This window comes from Phyllosticta capitalensis, assembly GCF_038381095.1.
Source record: "Phyllosticta capitalensis strain CBS 128856 chromosome Unknown BKA78scaffold_4, whole genome shotgun sequence".
Taxonomy (NCBI): domain Eukaryota; kingdom Fungi; phylum Ascomycota; class Dothideomycetes; order Botryosphaeriales; family Phyllostictaceae; genus Phyllosticta; species Phyllosticta capitalensis.
The window spans coordinates 494,964-508,103 of record NW_027117442.1 but is presented as its reverse complement, the minus strand read 5'-3'; the positions used below and the strand labels follow the sequence as shown (position 1 = coordinate 508,103).

General features: G+C 55.6%; 6 protein-coding genes across 6 annotated transcripts; 2 read left to right on the top strand and 4 right to left on the bottom strand.

Moving 5' to 3' along the window:
- Positions 1-884: 884 nt before the first annotated feature.
- BKA78DRAFT_250323 (mitochondrial carrier domain-containing protein) lies at positions 885-1,928 on the bottom strand (the record flags this gene model as incomplete). The annotated part of the gene is made up of 2 exons (XM_066884557.1): positions 885-1,611; positions 1,681-1,928. Coding segments are annotated over 2 exons (975 nt in total), but the record flags the coding sequence as incomplete, so codon positions are not given.
- Positions 1,769-2,653, bottom strand: BKA78DRAFT_110866 (uncharacterized protein). The gene has a single exon (XM_066882261.1). It carries the CDS (start codon positions 2,422-2,424, stop codon positions 1,966-1,968), a length of 459 nt encoding a protein of 152 aa, XP_066745104.1. The 5' UTR covers positions 2,425-2,653; the 3' UTR covers positions 1,769-1,965.
- On the bottom strand, positions 2,631-4,307 carry BKA78DRAFT_351691 (uncharacterized protein; the record flags this gene model as incomplete). Its single annotated transcript, XM_066891225.1, has 2 exons — positions 2,631-2,843; positions 2,898-4,307. 2 exons carry the CDS (start codon positions 4,305-4,307, stop codon positions 2,631-2,633), a joined length of 1,623 nt encoding a protein of 540 aa, XP_066745103.1.
- Positions 4,308-5,235: 928 nt separating this feature from the next.
- BKA78DRAFT_351690 (prefoldin subunit 1) lies at positions 5,236-5,698 on the bottom strand (the record flags this gene model as incomplete). The annotated part of the gene is made up of 3 exons (XM_066891224.1): positions 5,236-5,404; positions 5,454-5,620; positions 5,669-5,698. The coding sequence occupies 3 exons, from the start codon at positions 5,696-5,698 to the stop codon at positions 5,236-5,238; spliced, it is 366 nt and encodes a 121-aa protein (XP_066745102.1).
- Positions 5,699-6,202: 504 nt separating this feature from the next.
- BKA78DRAFT_330830 (ceramidase) lies at positions 6,203-7,323 on the top strand (the record flags this gene model as incomplete). Its single annotated transcript, XM_066889821.1, has 3 exons — positions 6,203-6,292; positions 6,344-7,020; positions 7,119-7,323. The coding sequence occupies 3 exons, from the start codon at positions 6,203-6,205 to the stop codon at positions 7,321-7,323; spliced, it is 972 nt and encodes a 323-aa protein (XP_066745101.1).
- A 602-nt stretch (positions 7,324-7,925) lies between these two features.
- On the top strand, positions 7,926-8,810 carry BKA78DRAFT_110930 (uncharacterized protein). Its single transcript, XM_066882262.1, has one exon. The coding sequence runs from the start codon at positions 8,028-8,030 to the stop codon at positions 8,502-8,504; it is 477 nt and encodes a 158-aa protein (XP_066745100.1). The 5' UTR covers positions 7,926-8,027; the 3' UTR covers positions 8,505-8,810.
- The last annotated feature ends 4,330 nt before the right edge of the window (positions 8,811-13,140 follow it).

Sequence of the window (13,140 nt, the reverse complement as noted above, 5' to 3'; positions counted from 1 at the left end):
GTAGTTTGAATTTCTGTGTGTGAGTATTGGGTGTGTGGAGGGTTGTGTTTGATGTGAGAATTAGGATTTATTTTAGCAGGAAAGGGCGATGAAGATGTACATCACCATTGGAGAGATGGCGATGTGTGTCGTACTGCTTGAAAAAACAAAAGGTGGAATTGACGCCAGACCTGGCAACGCTCCCACGGATAGGCGACGGCGACGACAGACGCACGAACGAGAGTGGCCCTTTACTTCTTGTTTGTTCTGCACCAGTGAAAAGACCTGACTTGATCCAGTCCCTGCCACTGCTGAGAAGCTTTTGCAATCGGCAGTCGGAGAGGAGAGGAGCAAGGGGCACAGAATATATACTTACCATATCCACTTCAGCAATAGGTGAGCAGTGACTCGTCACGAGATCTTGCATATGCGCCGCTTACTTGCCGAGAGATCTCGCGGGCTCCCGATCCAAGCTTAGGCGTCGAATCGCACACCAATCTCACAGTCGGTCGGCGGACGGACCGCCGTCAGTCGACAGGTCAGGGCAGGGCAGGGCGGGCGTCTTAGCGGGTGAGCAAATGGTGGCGAGGGGAGACCTGAGATGATGATGATGATGAGTGTGAGTGAGAAGTCGGACGGCCGGGAGAGTTGGATGGTTGTTGGCTTTGTATGTATGTACATTGAACTTGTAGTATGGTAGTTGAGTGTAGACCGCCATTGATCTATGGGTGGGGGCGTAGTACACCGTCCACTCGTTTCCTCTTTTTGTCCTTGTTGCACCACGCTTCGATGACAATTGCTTCTGTCGTTTCATGGTGTTGAGGTCTATTCTGACCTTTCTTTCCCTTCTTCCAACGCCGGTGCGCTGCTACGTCCATCTAGGATGTGCCCCAATCATCCACACCTCAAACATCCTGCTCCCTCGTTCTGACCCACGCCCTCTCAGCCCTCCTCACAAACTCCTCGTACAGCGTCCACGCCAAGGCGCTGCTGATGGCCTTGCGCGCAATCCGCAGGCCCAGCCCGTCAAAAAGACTTCTGACGCCTTCCTCGCGCAGCATCAAGCGCGCCGCCTGTCCCATGTGCTTGTACCGCGCCGGCAGCAGCTGCAAGCGCGTCTTGATCGCGTCGAACGGGTTGGTCAGCGCGGTGCCCAAGCCGGCCGCGATGACGCCCGAGGCAAAGTGGACGGACGCCGCCGTCGACGCCGTGAGGGGGAGCGGCGTGGGCGAGGGCGCTGCAAGGCCGTCGTCTCTCCCGCTGGCGTTCGCGCTGTTGTTGCTGTTGCTGTTGCTGCCCATCCGCCCGGCCACCGCGCCCAGCCGCCGCTTGCACTCCTCGTAGAACAAGACGTACAGGCCGGCGTACGGCGCGTCGCGCACCGCCGTGGCGCCAAAGCCGGCGAAAAACCCGCGCAGCCCTTCGCGGCGCGCAATGTCGCCGGCCGCGGCCGCCAGCGTGCCGTAGCTGTACAGGTTGCTCTCGAAGCGCACCTTGATGACGGTGATGGGCATCATGACGAAGCCGGCGCCGGCGCGCGCGAGGGCCCCAGTGAGCAGGTTCGCCGTCGCGCTGAGCTTGGGCAGCGATGAGGACGATGATGCTCCAGATCCCCCATTGTTCTGACCGGCGCTCTTGCCAACTGCTGTTGCTGCGGCGGATGCTATGCCCCCATTGTCGCTACCGTGCAGCTTCGCCGACGCGGCCGCAACTCGCGTCCTCAGCGCATTCAAGCTGGTAAAGTAGAGCGCGCTGCCGAACCCTGTCCGAAGCGCCGATGGAACTGTGCCGCGCCACAGACTGCGGATGGGATGCGGGCCAGCGGCGATGGCGCGGAGCGTCGAAGAGAGGGTCGTCGCATGCGATTGCTGCACACGTGTTTTGAGGAGGTCGGCGGGTTGGAGAAGGACGGCGGAGGTGAGGCCGGATGTTAGGCCTGCGAGGAAGTGGACTGGAGAAAACGTGTTAGGATTGTGGGTGTGAATCTTAATTGGCCGTGCGGAGAGGAAGCGCGAGGGTCAATCTGGGGAAGTGGAGGTGGGGAGGATGTGCTTGTGCAGCGACGTGGATAGATGGCTCATGAAGCTTTTTGTATTTTTTCTCCGGCGCAGCGCGGGCAGCTTCAGCAAACTTACAGGAAGACGACGAGCGCGAGCGGCTGCCATCGGACATTGCCGTTCTAGCATCAAATGCCAAAGAAGAAGAGGGGGAAAAATTGGCAGAGGTTTGTTCAGCAGGACATGGCGGGCAGCAAGATGGCGACCATTGAGATGTTTGGTGTTTGGAGTTTGGGCGGCGGATAAGCCGTGAGCAGGTCGTCTGCGTCATTGGTTTGGCCGTGCGTCGGGCTGCATGATGCGCACCCATCCCGCCCACTCCCGGTCTAAACCATCCATTACACCAAGACATGCATCGTCGCCGCCGCTTATGAAGCAACCACATCATATCGGAAAGTGGTGATGCGTTTATCAGTGGTATAGGGTATAGGAGATGAAGAAAGACACCATGGACCTGAACGCCATTAAAGTAGCCATCCAGAAACCTCTCGTCACCAAGTCAGTCTACCCGAATGCCGTCTCCACGAATGAAAGATGAAAGTAAACCATCGCCCCAGACCATCAATGAAAAATCCCCAAAGACCCAGACGAAAGCTAAAAAAACGTGTCCTTGATGTGGATGTTGCGCACGGCGCTCTTGCTCCGCCCGCGCCGTCTCACCCACATCAGTTCAGGCTTGCCCGACGCGCGCGGGCGCTCCTCGATGCGCAACGTCGTGCGGCGCCGCAGCGACTTGGTGTGCTCAAACAGCACCTCCGTCTCGTTGTGGTCCATTTCCTTGAGGATGATGATGTAGTCGCTGTCGGCCTGGTGTCGCGACATGTTAGCATTGAGCGGCTTGTTTGTTTAAGATTTACTCACCCTATCATACTCCCAAGGCAGCCCAAAGTAGGTCAACGTCGCCACCTCAAGGTGGTTCTTGTGGATTTTGATGTAGGTCGGAATGCCGTGCCTGTGGTGGCGGTGACCGCCCACGTTGACAATGACTTGGTTGTTCTCCTTGGCCTTCTCTCCTTTGATCATGGCCTGGATCTGCTCCTCGGAAAACCCCATCTTGTGCAGGCGCTCGTGCATCTCCTTTTCAAATTTCTCATCCGCCTCTGCCTTTTCCTTCTTCTCCTTCTCAATCTTGGCCAGGCGTTTGCGCTCGTATTCCTCTTCCTCCTGCTTGGCTTTTTCTGCTGCCTCCTTGGCTTCTTTTTCCATCTTGATCTTGAGTGCCTCTTCTGCGGCCCTGGCCTTTTCGGCGGCATCCTTCTTGTCCTTGTGGTACTGGTCGATGATGCGCTGCTTCTTTTCGGCTTCTTCCTTGGCTTGACGTGCTGCGTTGGCCTCGTGCTCCTCTATCATGCGCTTGCGGTCCTCCTCGGCCTTTTTCGCTGCCGCGGCGGCTTCGTCTGCCTTTTTCCTCTCCTCCATCTGCCATGCCAGTAGTTGTGCTGCCTTCTTTTCGTCTTCCTTCTTCTTGGCAGCTTCTTTGCGGCGCTCCCACTCTTGGGCGGCAGCCTCTCTCGCCGCCTCTTCTTTTTCGATCCGGTCCTTCTCCTTACGAATGGCCTCGTCCTTGATTTGCTTGAGCTCGCGTTCGTGCTCTAGACGCTTGCGGTCGGCTTCGGCGCGTTGCCTCTCGTACTTGTCCTTGAGTCTCTCTTCCTCGTGGCGGATGCGGTTCTCCTCCTCTTCGCGTTTGACCTTGTCTTTGAGCATTTGAAGTTCGATGCGCCGTCTGATGAGATCTTCCTCCTCCTCGCGCTCCCGCTTGTCGCGCAGCAGCTCATTGTCATACTTCATGCGGAGCAGCTCCTCTTCATTCTCGCGCCGCAAGCGCTCCTCCAGGTCGCGGATGCGCTGGTCCTGCAAGGCAACCTGAGTTGCACGGTTGTCGGGCGACTCGGGAAACCTAAAGTGGTGGTGATCGTGGTGGTGGTCGTGGAACATGCGGCCGCGGCTGGGGCTGCGATGGTCGGCCCATTCGTCTTCCATGACGCGACCCCGAGGAGTGCGCGGCGGCGAGACGCGAGCGTTGGCGTTGGCATCAAACCGCGGGTGATTATCTTGTTCGAGGTTGTTGAAGATTTGGATGTTTGGGGCTGGTCTGGTGCCCGTGCTGCGGCTGCGGCGTATGCCGCCGCCAGCGGAAACATGATACTCGTGCCTCATGTGGTTTGGCGAGAGGAAGTCGTTGCGAGGGGCGTCTCGAAAACGGCCTGGGGCAACGTGGCGAGCACCCAGCCTTGGGCCCAAGTCGTAGTCGTGATCAAAGAAAGCCATGATGATAATGTCGTGGTGTTGTGGTGTGGTGCAGGGTTGCGATAGGAAGATGGTTAAAAAGACAGCAGGCGACTGTCAGCGCTAAGGACCGCTCGGCGCCGTTGAGGATCAGGATGGTTGTGGCAGGTACGGGAAGAAGGCAAATAGTTTGGTTTTGTTTGGATTGGGGCTGGAGAGGAACAGAAACAGGTCACCGGGTGCGCAGGGCAAGGAGCGTGACAAGCACGAATGATGGAGAAAAAGGACAGCGGCGAGACTGCGGAGAAAAAGAGAGTCGAGCGGCAGGTGACTTGATTATGGAAAGCGACGAGGCTGATGATGACTGAGGAGGACGAGGGCATGGCATCACGCAGAGCAGGCTGATCTTTATCATGGTGCAGGAGGGCTGAAGTTGCCTGGAGCTGCGAGACAGGGGAGTGGACCGGGGCGGCAAGTGCTCGAGGCAGCGCTGCAAGCAGGGACGCGGGCGTGGACGCACGTCAGATGCGACAGATTGCCGTGTTGCGGTGCGCTTTGTGTGGCCGGCTTGGATGCATCACGGCGGCGCAGGACGGATTGCCAGATGTGGGCCATGATGGTCGACAGTGGTGGTGGTGTAGCGCGGGGCTCCTGGCGCCTCCCGTGACGGAGGTACATGCGCGCGGCTCTCTGGCTCCGTCATTTTGGCCGTAAGCAGCAGCATCTGGCCGGCCGTGTTTGCTCGCGGGGATCGGTGGCGGATTTGAGGAATATTGATTGGATTGTTGGCCATGTTATTATTGCTACCGTTTCCTGTTGGGCGCTGGCCTGACCAATGTGTCGCCATGTGGCGCTGGCCGAGGCTGGGGGCCAAAAGGCTGACTGCTCATGGTCGCACTCGCCGTGGCCGAAGCCTGCTTTTAGAACTGGGGGTCCGGGAGGAAGAATGAATCAAGGATTGCGGCGCCCCCTACGATCTCGAGCCGGCCTGGAGTAGCTGCTCAAAATTGTCTTTGCTATTTTTGAGAGTCGTCTCGAGGTAATGCAGCTTCTTCTCCAGGTTGGTCGTGTCCGACTTTGCTTCTTCACTCTCCTTTGCTAGTCGGTGTTTCACGTCGTTGGTGGGGGTCAGGACAAACCTTGGGATATGAGTACTCCATAATAAAGGAAAAGTGGGTGGGTGCTTACATCTTGCCGACGCCCTCGTAGACCCTGGTATCTTTGGGCAACGAGTCGACCTCGGTGGTGGTCAGCTGGAGCATGCGCTGCTCGCGGGCCTTTGCCGTCATCTGTGCCTTGACGAGGCCAATCTGCTGCTGCGAGAAGGCGGCCTTTTGCTCAATCTCCTGGAGGAGCTGTGAAAAGTCAACACTGATTTCTCGCGTGTGCGAGCGGAGACTTACCTTGGCCAGAGCCTCGTTTGGAATGGCCATGGTCGCGGAGAGTTGGTCGGGCAGAGGCTGGGGAGGGTGTCACTTGATGGGGAGGAGTGACCGAGTGACTGCTTTGGGGAAGTGCACCTGTTCGTCGGTCGGATGGATTTACGCTCGGCCCGGGGCGCAGATCATCACCAGCCCATGTGATTCGCTACTAGGAACTACTGCCTTATGTTGCCTTGCCGTTGTTTAGCTCCCGCCATCGTTGGGCTTACACTTTATGCTTCTTCTTGCTCGCCTGCCTTGTCTGTACGAGACGTTGATGATGATGATGATTAAGGCAAAGACGTCGTTCTGTTTTTCTTCCTCTCTCCCCGCTGACGCAATGCCCGCTTGCTCCATGTCCCCCGCCATGACAAATGGCGCGCACCGCACTGCCCACGCCGCCTAACCACCTCTCCTCGTATCCCGCCCTATCCGGGCTCTCTCTGCAAAAACACCAACCTGGGCCGTCCCTCCTCCAAGACCCATTGCCAACTTCCTCCCGTCTCCCGTGCCACGATGCCAGAGTGGCTCCCCTCCGTGCCATATCCACCATCCGGTGACGGCTACTGGTCTCCCGTCACCTCGACCCTCAATTGGTGCGAAGAGGTATAACACCCACACCTATAACCACCCCCGTCCAGAGCTGACTGCCACCAGGACTACTACGCCACCATCTACAGCGCCGAGATTGTCAACACCCTGACCAACCTCTTGTTCATATACCTCGCCTTCAAAGGAATCGCCAACTGCCTCGCCAACAACCATGACCACATATTCCTCATCACCTTTGCCGGCTACCTGTTGGTCGGCACAGGCTCCTTCCTCTTCCACTCGACCCTCACGTACCCCATGCAGCTGGTCGACGAGCTGTCCATGATCTACACGACGTGCCTCATGTTCTACGCGTCCTTTTCCTACGGAAGATCGCGTCGCTACGCCCAGGTCCTCGGCGTCTTCCTCGTCTCCCTCGCCGCCTTCATCACCGGCTACTACCACTACCTGCAAGACCCGGCCTTTCACCAAAACATGTACGCTCTTCTTACGGCAATTGTGCTGTTCCGGAGCATGTACATCATGGAAGTGCGCCTGCGCCCCACGCTCAAGAACAAGGAACTGCAGGTGGCCAATAGCGACAGCAAGGAGCAGCAGCGCGTCGACCGCCGCGACCTCGACATTTTGCGCAACATGTGGACCATGGTTGGTTTTGGGCTGAGCATCTTCCTGGGCGGCTTCGCCATCTGGACCCTGGACAATGAGTACTGCGGGATTCTGCGGCGGTGGCGTCGAGACCTAGGGCTACCGTGGGGCATCTTGCTCGAGGGGCACGGCTGGTGGTAAGTCTCACGCAAAACACGTCGTCTCTAGCGAAATGTTTTGGCTCCGTGTTTTGCTTCTTGTTTTAGCGGTGCCGCGGCTGACAGCTACCCAACAGGCACCTCATGACGGGCACGGGCGCCTACTTTTACATTGTCTGGGGCATCTGGCTTCGACACTGTCTGAATGGCAAGCAGGACGAGTACGAGCTGCAGTGGCCCAACTACATGACCATGCCTCTCATCGTGCGGCGCGAGGGGCGCTTCGAGCTCGAGCTCAACGGCAGCACGAACGCCGAGCCGTCCACGAAAAAGGATTTGTAAGAATAGCGCGCATGCTCCATTCCGCAGTCTACTCTGCAGTGCGGTCTGCTCGGTAGCTTGGTATGGCGGACGGGCTCGCCGGAATCTATTCTTGGGGGCCGCGCACCACACACGAAAAAGCAACGCGACAGCGAGCACCGCTGGCTGCGGCTGGGATGATGATCTGATCTTTTGGGCGGCGCCGCTGACAAGCAGGCATGGCAATCTCCGCGACGGGACGGAGACGAGCTGCGACGAATGAGGGCATCGCTGGGCTTACGCCTGCTCACGACTCCAGCCGCACATGCGCATGTGCAACCTGCGGTTGGAGCAAGAGTTGGCGGTGAGCTGGCCGGCGTGCTCACAAACAGACTACTGGTACACACCCCTTTCCTCTCTTACGACAACTGACGCGCCCGTCTCGATTGATCAGCCGGGCCATCATGCCCAGGACATTGCATTCCCAATGCGCAGCCGTGGCCAGACACTGAGCGCTACGTTTGGATCGCATTGTACCTGACGGCTCCATCTCCCTGGCCCCAAACAGACCCCAGGCGGCTACGCCGTGCATGACAGTTTCCTGTTCCTGGACCGTCTGCCCCTCGACATTCGGTTCTCGAGACACGACCGTTCTCTTGGCTCCTCCATCTCTCTTCTCTTAACACCCGCCTATATGTCATCATCATCATCATGGCCCTACCTAGACTTTAGACACTTACTTGTACATGAATCCATCCATCCATATCATAGACGTCTTTGCACTCATGCATATACTTACTACATTTCTGTTTCTTGACACCACTTCGCTTCTTGAAACTGTACATAGGTCCCTACTCACCACAATCTGTTTTTTGATCCCCTCGGCAGATCGGACGGAATGGAATTGGAAGAGACTGGGCAAGAGAGAAACAAGACCATCAGCACAGGTCCTGGGTTATAGTGGGGACTGGACTGAGACGAACGAAAACAATGACCGGACAGGAAACTCGGCCGGAAAAGCCGAACAGACGGAGATGAGTAGACGACGAGTGGTGTATATACCGCGAACAAGTCATCAGGATGTAAACATTACAAGACGAAAAGTATCTCAATCACGCCTTTTCGGCTTTCCGAACCTTGCAACGCTTTGTCGTCGTGGAATGATGGGGCAGGTGAACGTGGTTTACACTTTCTTCGCGTTGATGTTGCCGCTTTGGGGTTAGCGTGGCGTGTCGAGTGTTGGTGCGCATGTGCCCGACAACAGCAACGGATCGTGACGGCGGCAGTTGATGAACGGGTGAGCGGTTGGCTTGCATTTGAATGGCGAGATTGATGAGAGATGAAGGACAGAGGTGGGCGGCGGTACTCTGCTTGGGTAGGCAGCAATTCAGGGGACTCGGGGCAGAAGGCAGGAGGCCAGAGAGAGAGAGAGAGAGAGAGCAGACTCTCTCCACATGCGGCGTTCATCACATTGGCCGCGTGATGGACTCCCGTCGCTCGCCCAATAGCACCCCATCTGCTCGTGACAGACGGCGAGACCTTTGGGTATAAAACGCACCCTGCTTCTCTCTGCCCCCTTTTGCCTCCATCACAGCAACAACCACGGCATCGCTTGCCGTGCACATTGGGTTCCTTGTCGGACTAAGAGCGACATACTCTGTTGGTCATGCCAGCGGAACCGCGAGATCAATCATTGACTTTGCCCGTTCGTTCGGCCGCCCAAAGAGCTCAGTCGTCTTCCACTTTGCCTCCTGCTCCTTTTGGAGAGCGGGTAAGATGCGATGCTAGTGGTTTGGTATAGTGGTTTGATGAGGTGAGTCGCTGTTGTTGCGTTATGGTGATGTTGGCGAGGGATCATGGGGAGATGGGTAGGTATGGTCGCAAGGTGGATGGATGGGCTGTGTGGGTTGAAGTTCCCACAGGAAGAACAGAAGTAAATCCTTGTCAGGCGCTCGAAGCCCAAGTGCTCATGCCGTGTGGGCCGCAGTCCAACTCGTTCGATGGTTGGCGCTGATGGAGTTGGAGGAACTGTTGGCGCTCGAAGGCCTGGTATTTATACCCCATCAACGCGAGCAGCGTGCCCGACTGAAAGGAAGTCTCGTGATGTGACCGGCCCAACCAACGCCTCCGGCAGTCACAAGGCTATGTAGTTGTGGCGGGTATAAAAACTCCTCTCTTCGCGCCTCTCCCTGCTTCTGTTCGGCAAGAAGCACCTCACACTTCACTCGCGTTCAACGAAACCTATTCCGACATACTGGGGTTTGCCTCGACTCGCGTTTGCCTAACTACTTTTGGGGCTTTCGGCGGCAACCTCAGTGTTGGGGTTCGGGCTCGGATTGCGAAAGAGGTTTGAGTGGTGCTTTCGCCGTGACGATGAAGAAGTTCATAACCTCTTGATGACGCTACTGCACTTGGAGCTATTTGTAAGTCTGCGTTGGTCTTGCCCTTCGCAGTGAGCGAGAAAGTCCTAGCGTAAGGCGGGGAGGCCATGGGGCAGCGGATCTGCACTGGGTATGAGAAAGGAAAGCGCTGGCTGGGTCGCCCCTGATTCAGCAAGCGCAGTGTCCCGTGACGCGGTGCAGTGATTGAGGAGTATAAAACCTCCCTCTGTCTGTCTCCGACTCCTAGATTTGTATCGAAAACATCGCTGCCGTTGGTTCAAATCATCACCCAGTGGCCACTTGGCTTTCCAAAGGCTTGTTCAGCTTTACACTTCTGCGGCGGAGCGCTTGGGATAAGCTACTTGTTTTCTTCTCTTTTTTGCTTGGCTTTTGTCCTTGGGTGCTCCGTGTTGGTTTTGCTCAAGCTGGAGGGAAGGGTTTGGGTCGATTGTAGGCTTGCCGCGATTGGATGAAGATGATGCTCGTGATGTCTCTACAACGGCGCTCGTTTTCTCCAAATCATCGTACTTCTCTGATCGTGAGGAGGCTCCGCGGGAAAGAGGAACTCAGAATAGGAAAGAAGCAACCGACTCCCCTGCTCACTAAATCAGTGGCCAGCACAAGACCCCTGTCCCCGTGACCACGCGACGGTCAACGGGTATAAAAATCTCCTCCTTCTTGCTTGACTCCCCTTTCATCAACTCCAGGTCGTCGCTGCGCGTACAAATTTCCTGCACCAGGCGAGCCCTGATGTTGGACATCCACGGCTACTGCACTCTGGGCTCTTGCCGTTGTATCTCACCAGTACCTTTACGTTTCGACTTTGGTAGTGCCCCGTTTTTCTATTGTCTTTGCCCTTTTCAGGGGCGGAGCCCCTGCTGGCTTTGAGACATCTTCGTCGCTCCGTGATGATGAGAATTGTCACCGATCTGTAGCATTACCTTCTGCTGTCATCGACTTTTTTGGATTTTCCCCTGAAAGAGTTTGCGGGAAAACGGACGCCTGGATCTAGAAGCAACTGACTTATCGACTACCTACATGATCAGCGCAGGGCCCCGTGACTCAGCAGCACAGATCCTGCGGACGGTGGGTATATAAGTCTCTCACTTCCTGCCTCTTTTTCACTATACTCGTGGACGACGATCCTCTAACAGACAGTCCATATTATCCACATACTGTTGGTCGTCCCTTCCGCCACAACTGCAGATGTACAACTGTCTGGTGGAGGTTTCTTTTTCTTTACTTTTCCTTGGTTGCCTGTTGACAGACCTTTTTGGAATCTTCGTTGTGTAATATGGAGATGAAGGTTGTCTAGCAATCATGATACTCCTCATCACTGATTGAGCCCTTTCTAGAATTTCCGCAAGTTCCAAAATCTTAAACCGGCAAGCGCTTAAGACTGCAGGTTCCAGCAAACGGACAGACAACTCGAAACCATGAGGGAGGGTAGAGCTGAGACTCACCCATGCTGTGGAAGAGGCTCGTGCGGGCGCCGTTGATGAAATCACCTGATACTTGCTTCTACAGACATATAAAACTGCGCGCTCGGCACCTTAAAAATGTGTTCTATCGCACCGCCTGCTTCCTCGCCTTCGTGAATGCTCTGTGGCAGACGAAGCCACTCCTGGATTACACAAGTCGTCTACTTTCTTACTCGGCTTTGGAAGCTCTACCTACTTTGTTTTCTTTGCCGCTTGAGGGGTGATGTTGAGCTTGTGCTGTGGACTTTAAACATTGTTGCTCCTTTACACCCATGAGAAACCTCATTTTCAAGCGATGAAGGTGCTGTTTATTGCAACTTCTTGTTGTTCGGGTTTTTTCCTGCCTGCCTGAACTTTGGGCAAATATTTGTGTTGAAAAGAGGGGTGCCCTAAAGTGTCGAGCTGAATGAGCCGGCGCGACATCCTGAGGCCTTGGACGAAAGTGGAAGGAACTGAGGCTGATCGAGTTCTGTGATACAGAGGTTTGTGCGGGCTTCTGTGATTCAATCTCCTGACGTTTCATTTGTATGTATAAATACCGTGCCGCAATCGCCAACGCACTGCTGGTTTCTTCGTACTTCACAAGGCTGGAGGCCATCGATCAGCTCACTTCTGGTTTTCAGAGCACTTTTCCAAGCACTCACTTTGCCAGGTGAGCTTGCTGTTCCGCACTTGCTTTTGGTTTCCCTGGCGGCGTCAAGAATGATAACGAGGTGCGGATTCTAAGCCGCCGTTGCTGATTTCCGGTCATGAGCTTCTTTATTGTCATAAGATGAAGTTTTTGTTCAAGTTTTTGTTCATTGCACCTCTGTGCTGGTCTGGTTACTTCCTTGTCCTTTAGAAAAATTGTCACGTTAGAAAAAAGATGCCTGTTCGGAGTCTTGAGCTAGATAGACGCGCCTCACGGCTGAAGTCCACCCTCTCGATGGCGGCTCGACGGCGGCGGGCTCAACACCAAGTCAACGACGAGCGAAAGACAGCAACACGCAGCAGTTCCTCCACCAACAGCGGCAGGCGCGTCAACCAGCCAGGCAGTCACGTCCACTGCAATCCGCCCTCCAAACTCACCTCCCACCGTTAGGCACCTGATATTCCATAACCGCCGCTTCCCTTTCACGAACCCCTGGGACCCGGCCCTATGGCTTAGTTGTAAATTACTTGTCACCAGTATGTGATCCCTTAGCTAAGGTGGGACCGGGATCCGGGGGTTGCGTGTTCGATCCTCGGCAGAGACGTAGGGGGACCAAGGTGCCCCGAACTCTTTTGTCTTTTCTTTCTTTTTGATCTTTTGCCCTTTTGCTGCTCCTCACACTGACACTTCTCTTGAGCTACAGCGCTTGGTGCGCCCTCGCTGTCAAACGACTGACTGTTCTTTTGCTCACTGCCCAGACTCACTCACAGAGCGCCTGGCCACCGCCTTCCAGCTGTGCATATATCCTCGTCTATGAGTTTCCTGTGCAATCCGCGTGCAATCCGCGCGTAAAACTTGCCTACTCAACTAGATCTGAGCTGTAGGCCGTTTGCCAACAACAACGCACTTCACCATCTTCATGTCACGCGTCTCATTTCCTCGGAGCTTTCCGCGGCTCGAGTTTCGACCGTACGTAGCACGTAACCAGTGAAAGTGGAGTGAAGAAGTCACTAGCAAATGGAAGCAGAACCGACTGGCTGCTCCCACGGTCTGAGCATTGGCCCTCGTGATGCAAACGTCAGCCTACCTTCCGCCTTGCACATACCTTATAAATACTGCGCGCTTCAAGCCCCTCCTCGACTCTGCAGGCCAATTCCACAGGTTGAATGCAATACCAGACTATCCAGGACACTGCGCTTTGTGCCTTGTTGGGGAAATCGTCCCCGAAGATACTTTCTCTGGTGTGGAGGCGGTGTTTTCTTGTCTCCTCTAGACGGGCTGGCAGAGCTCGAAGTGCAAACACAGGTCAGCGTTTTTGTTGGTCTTCAACATCGTTCAGTGGTAACGCATTCCGACATTCAGACGT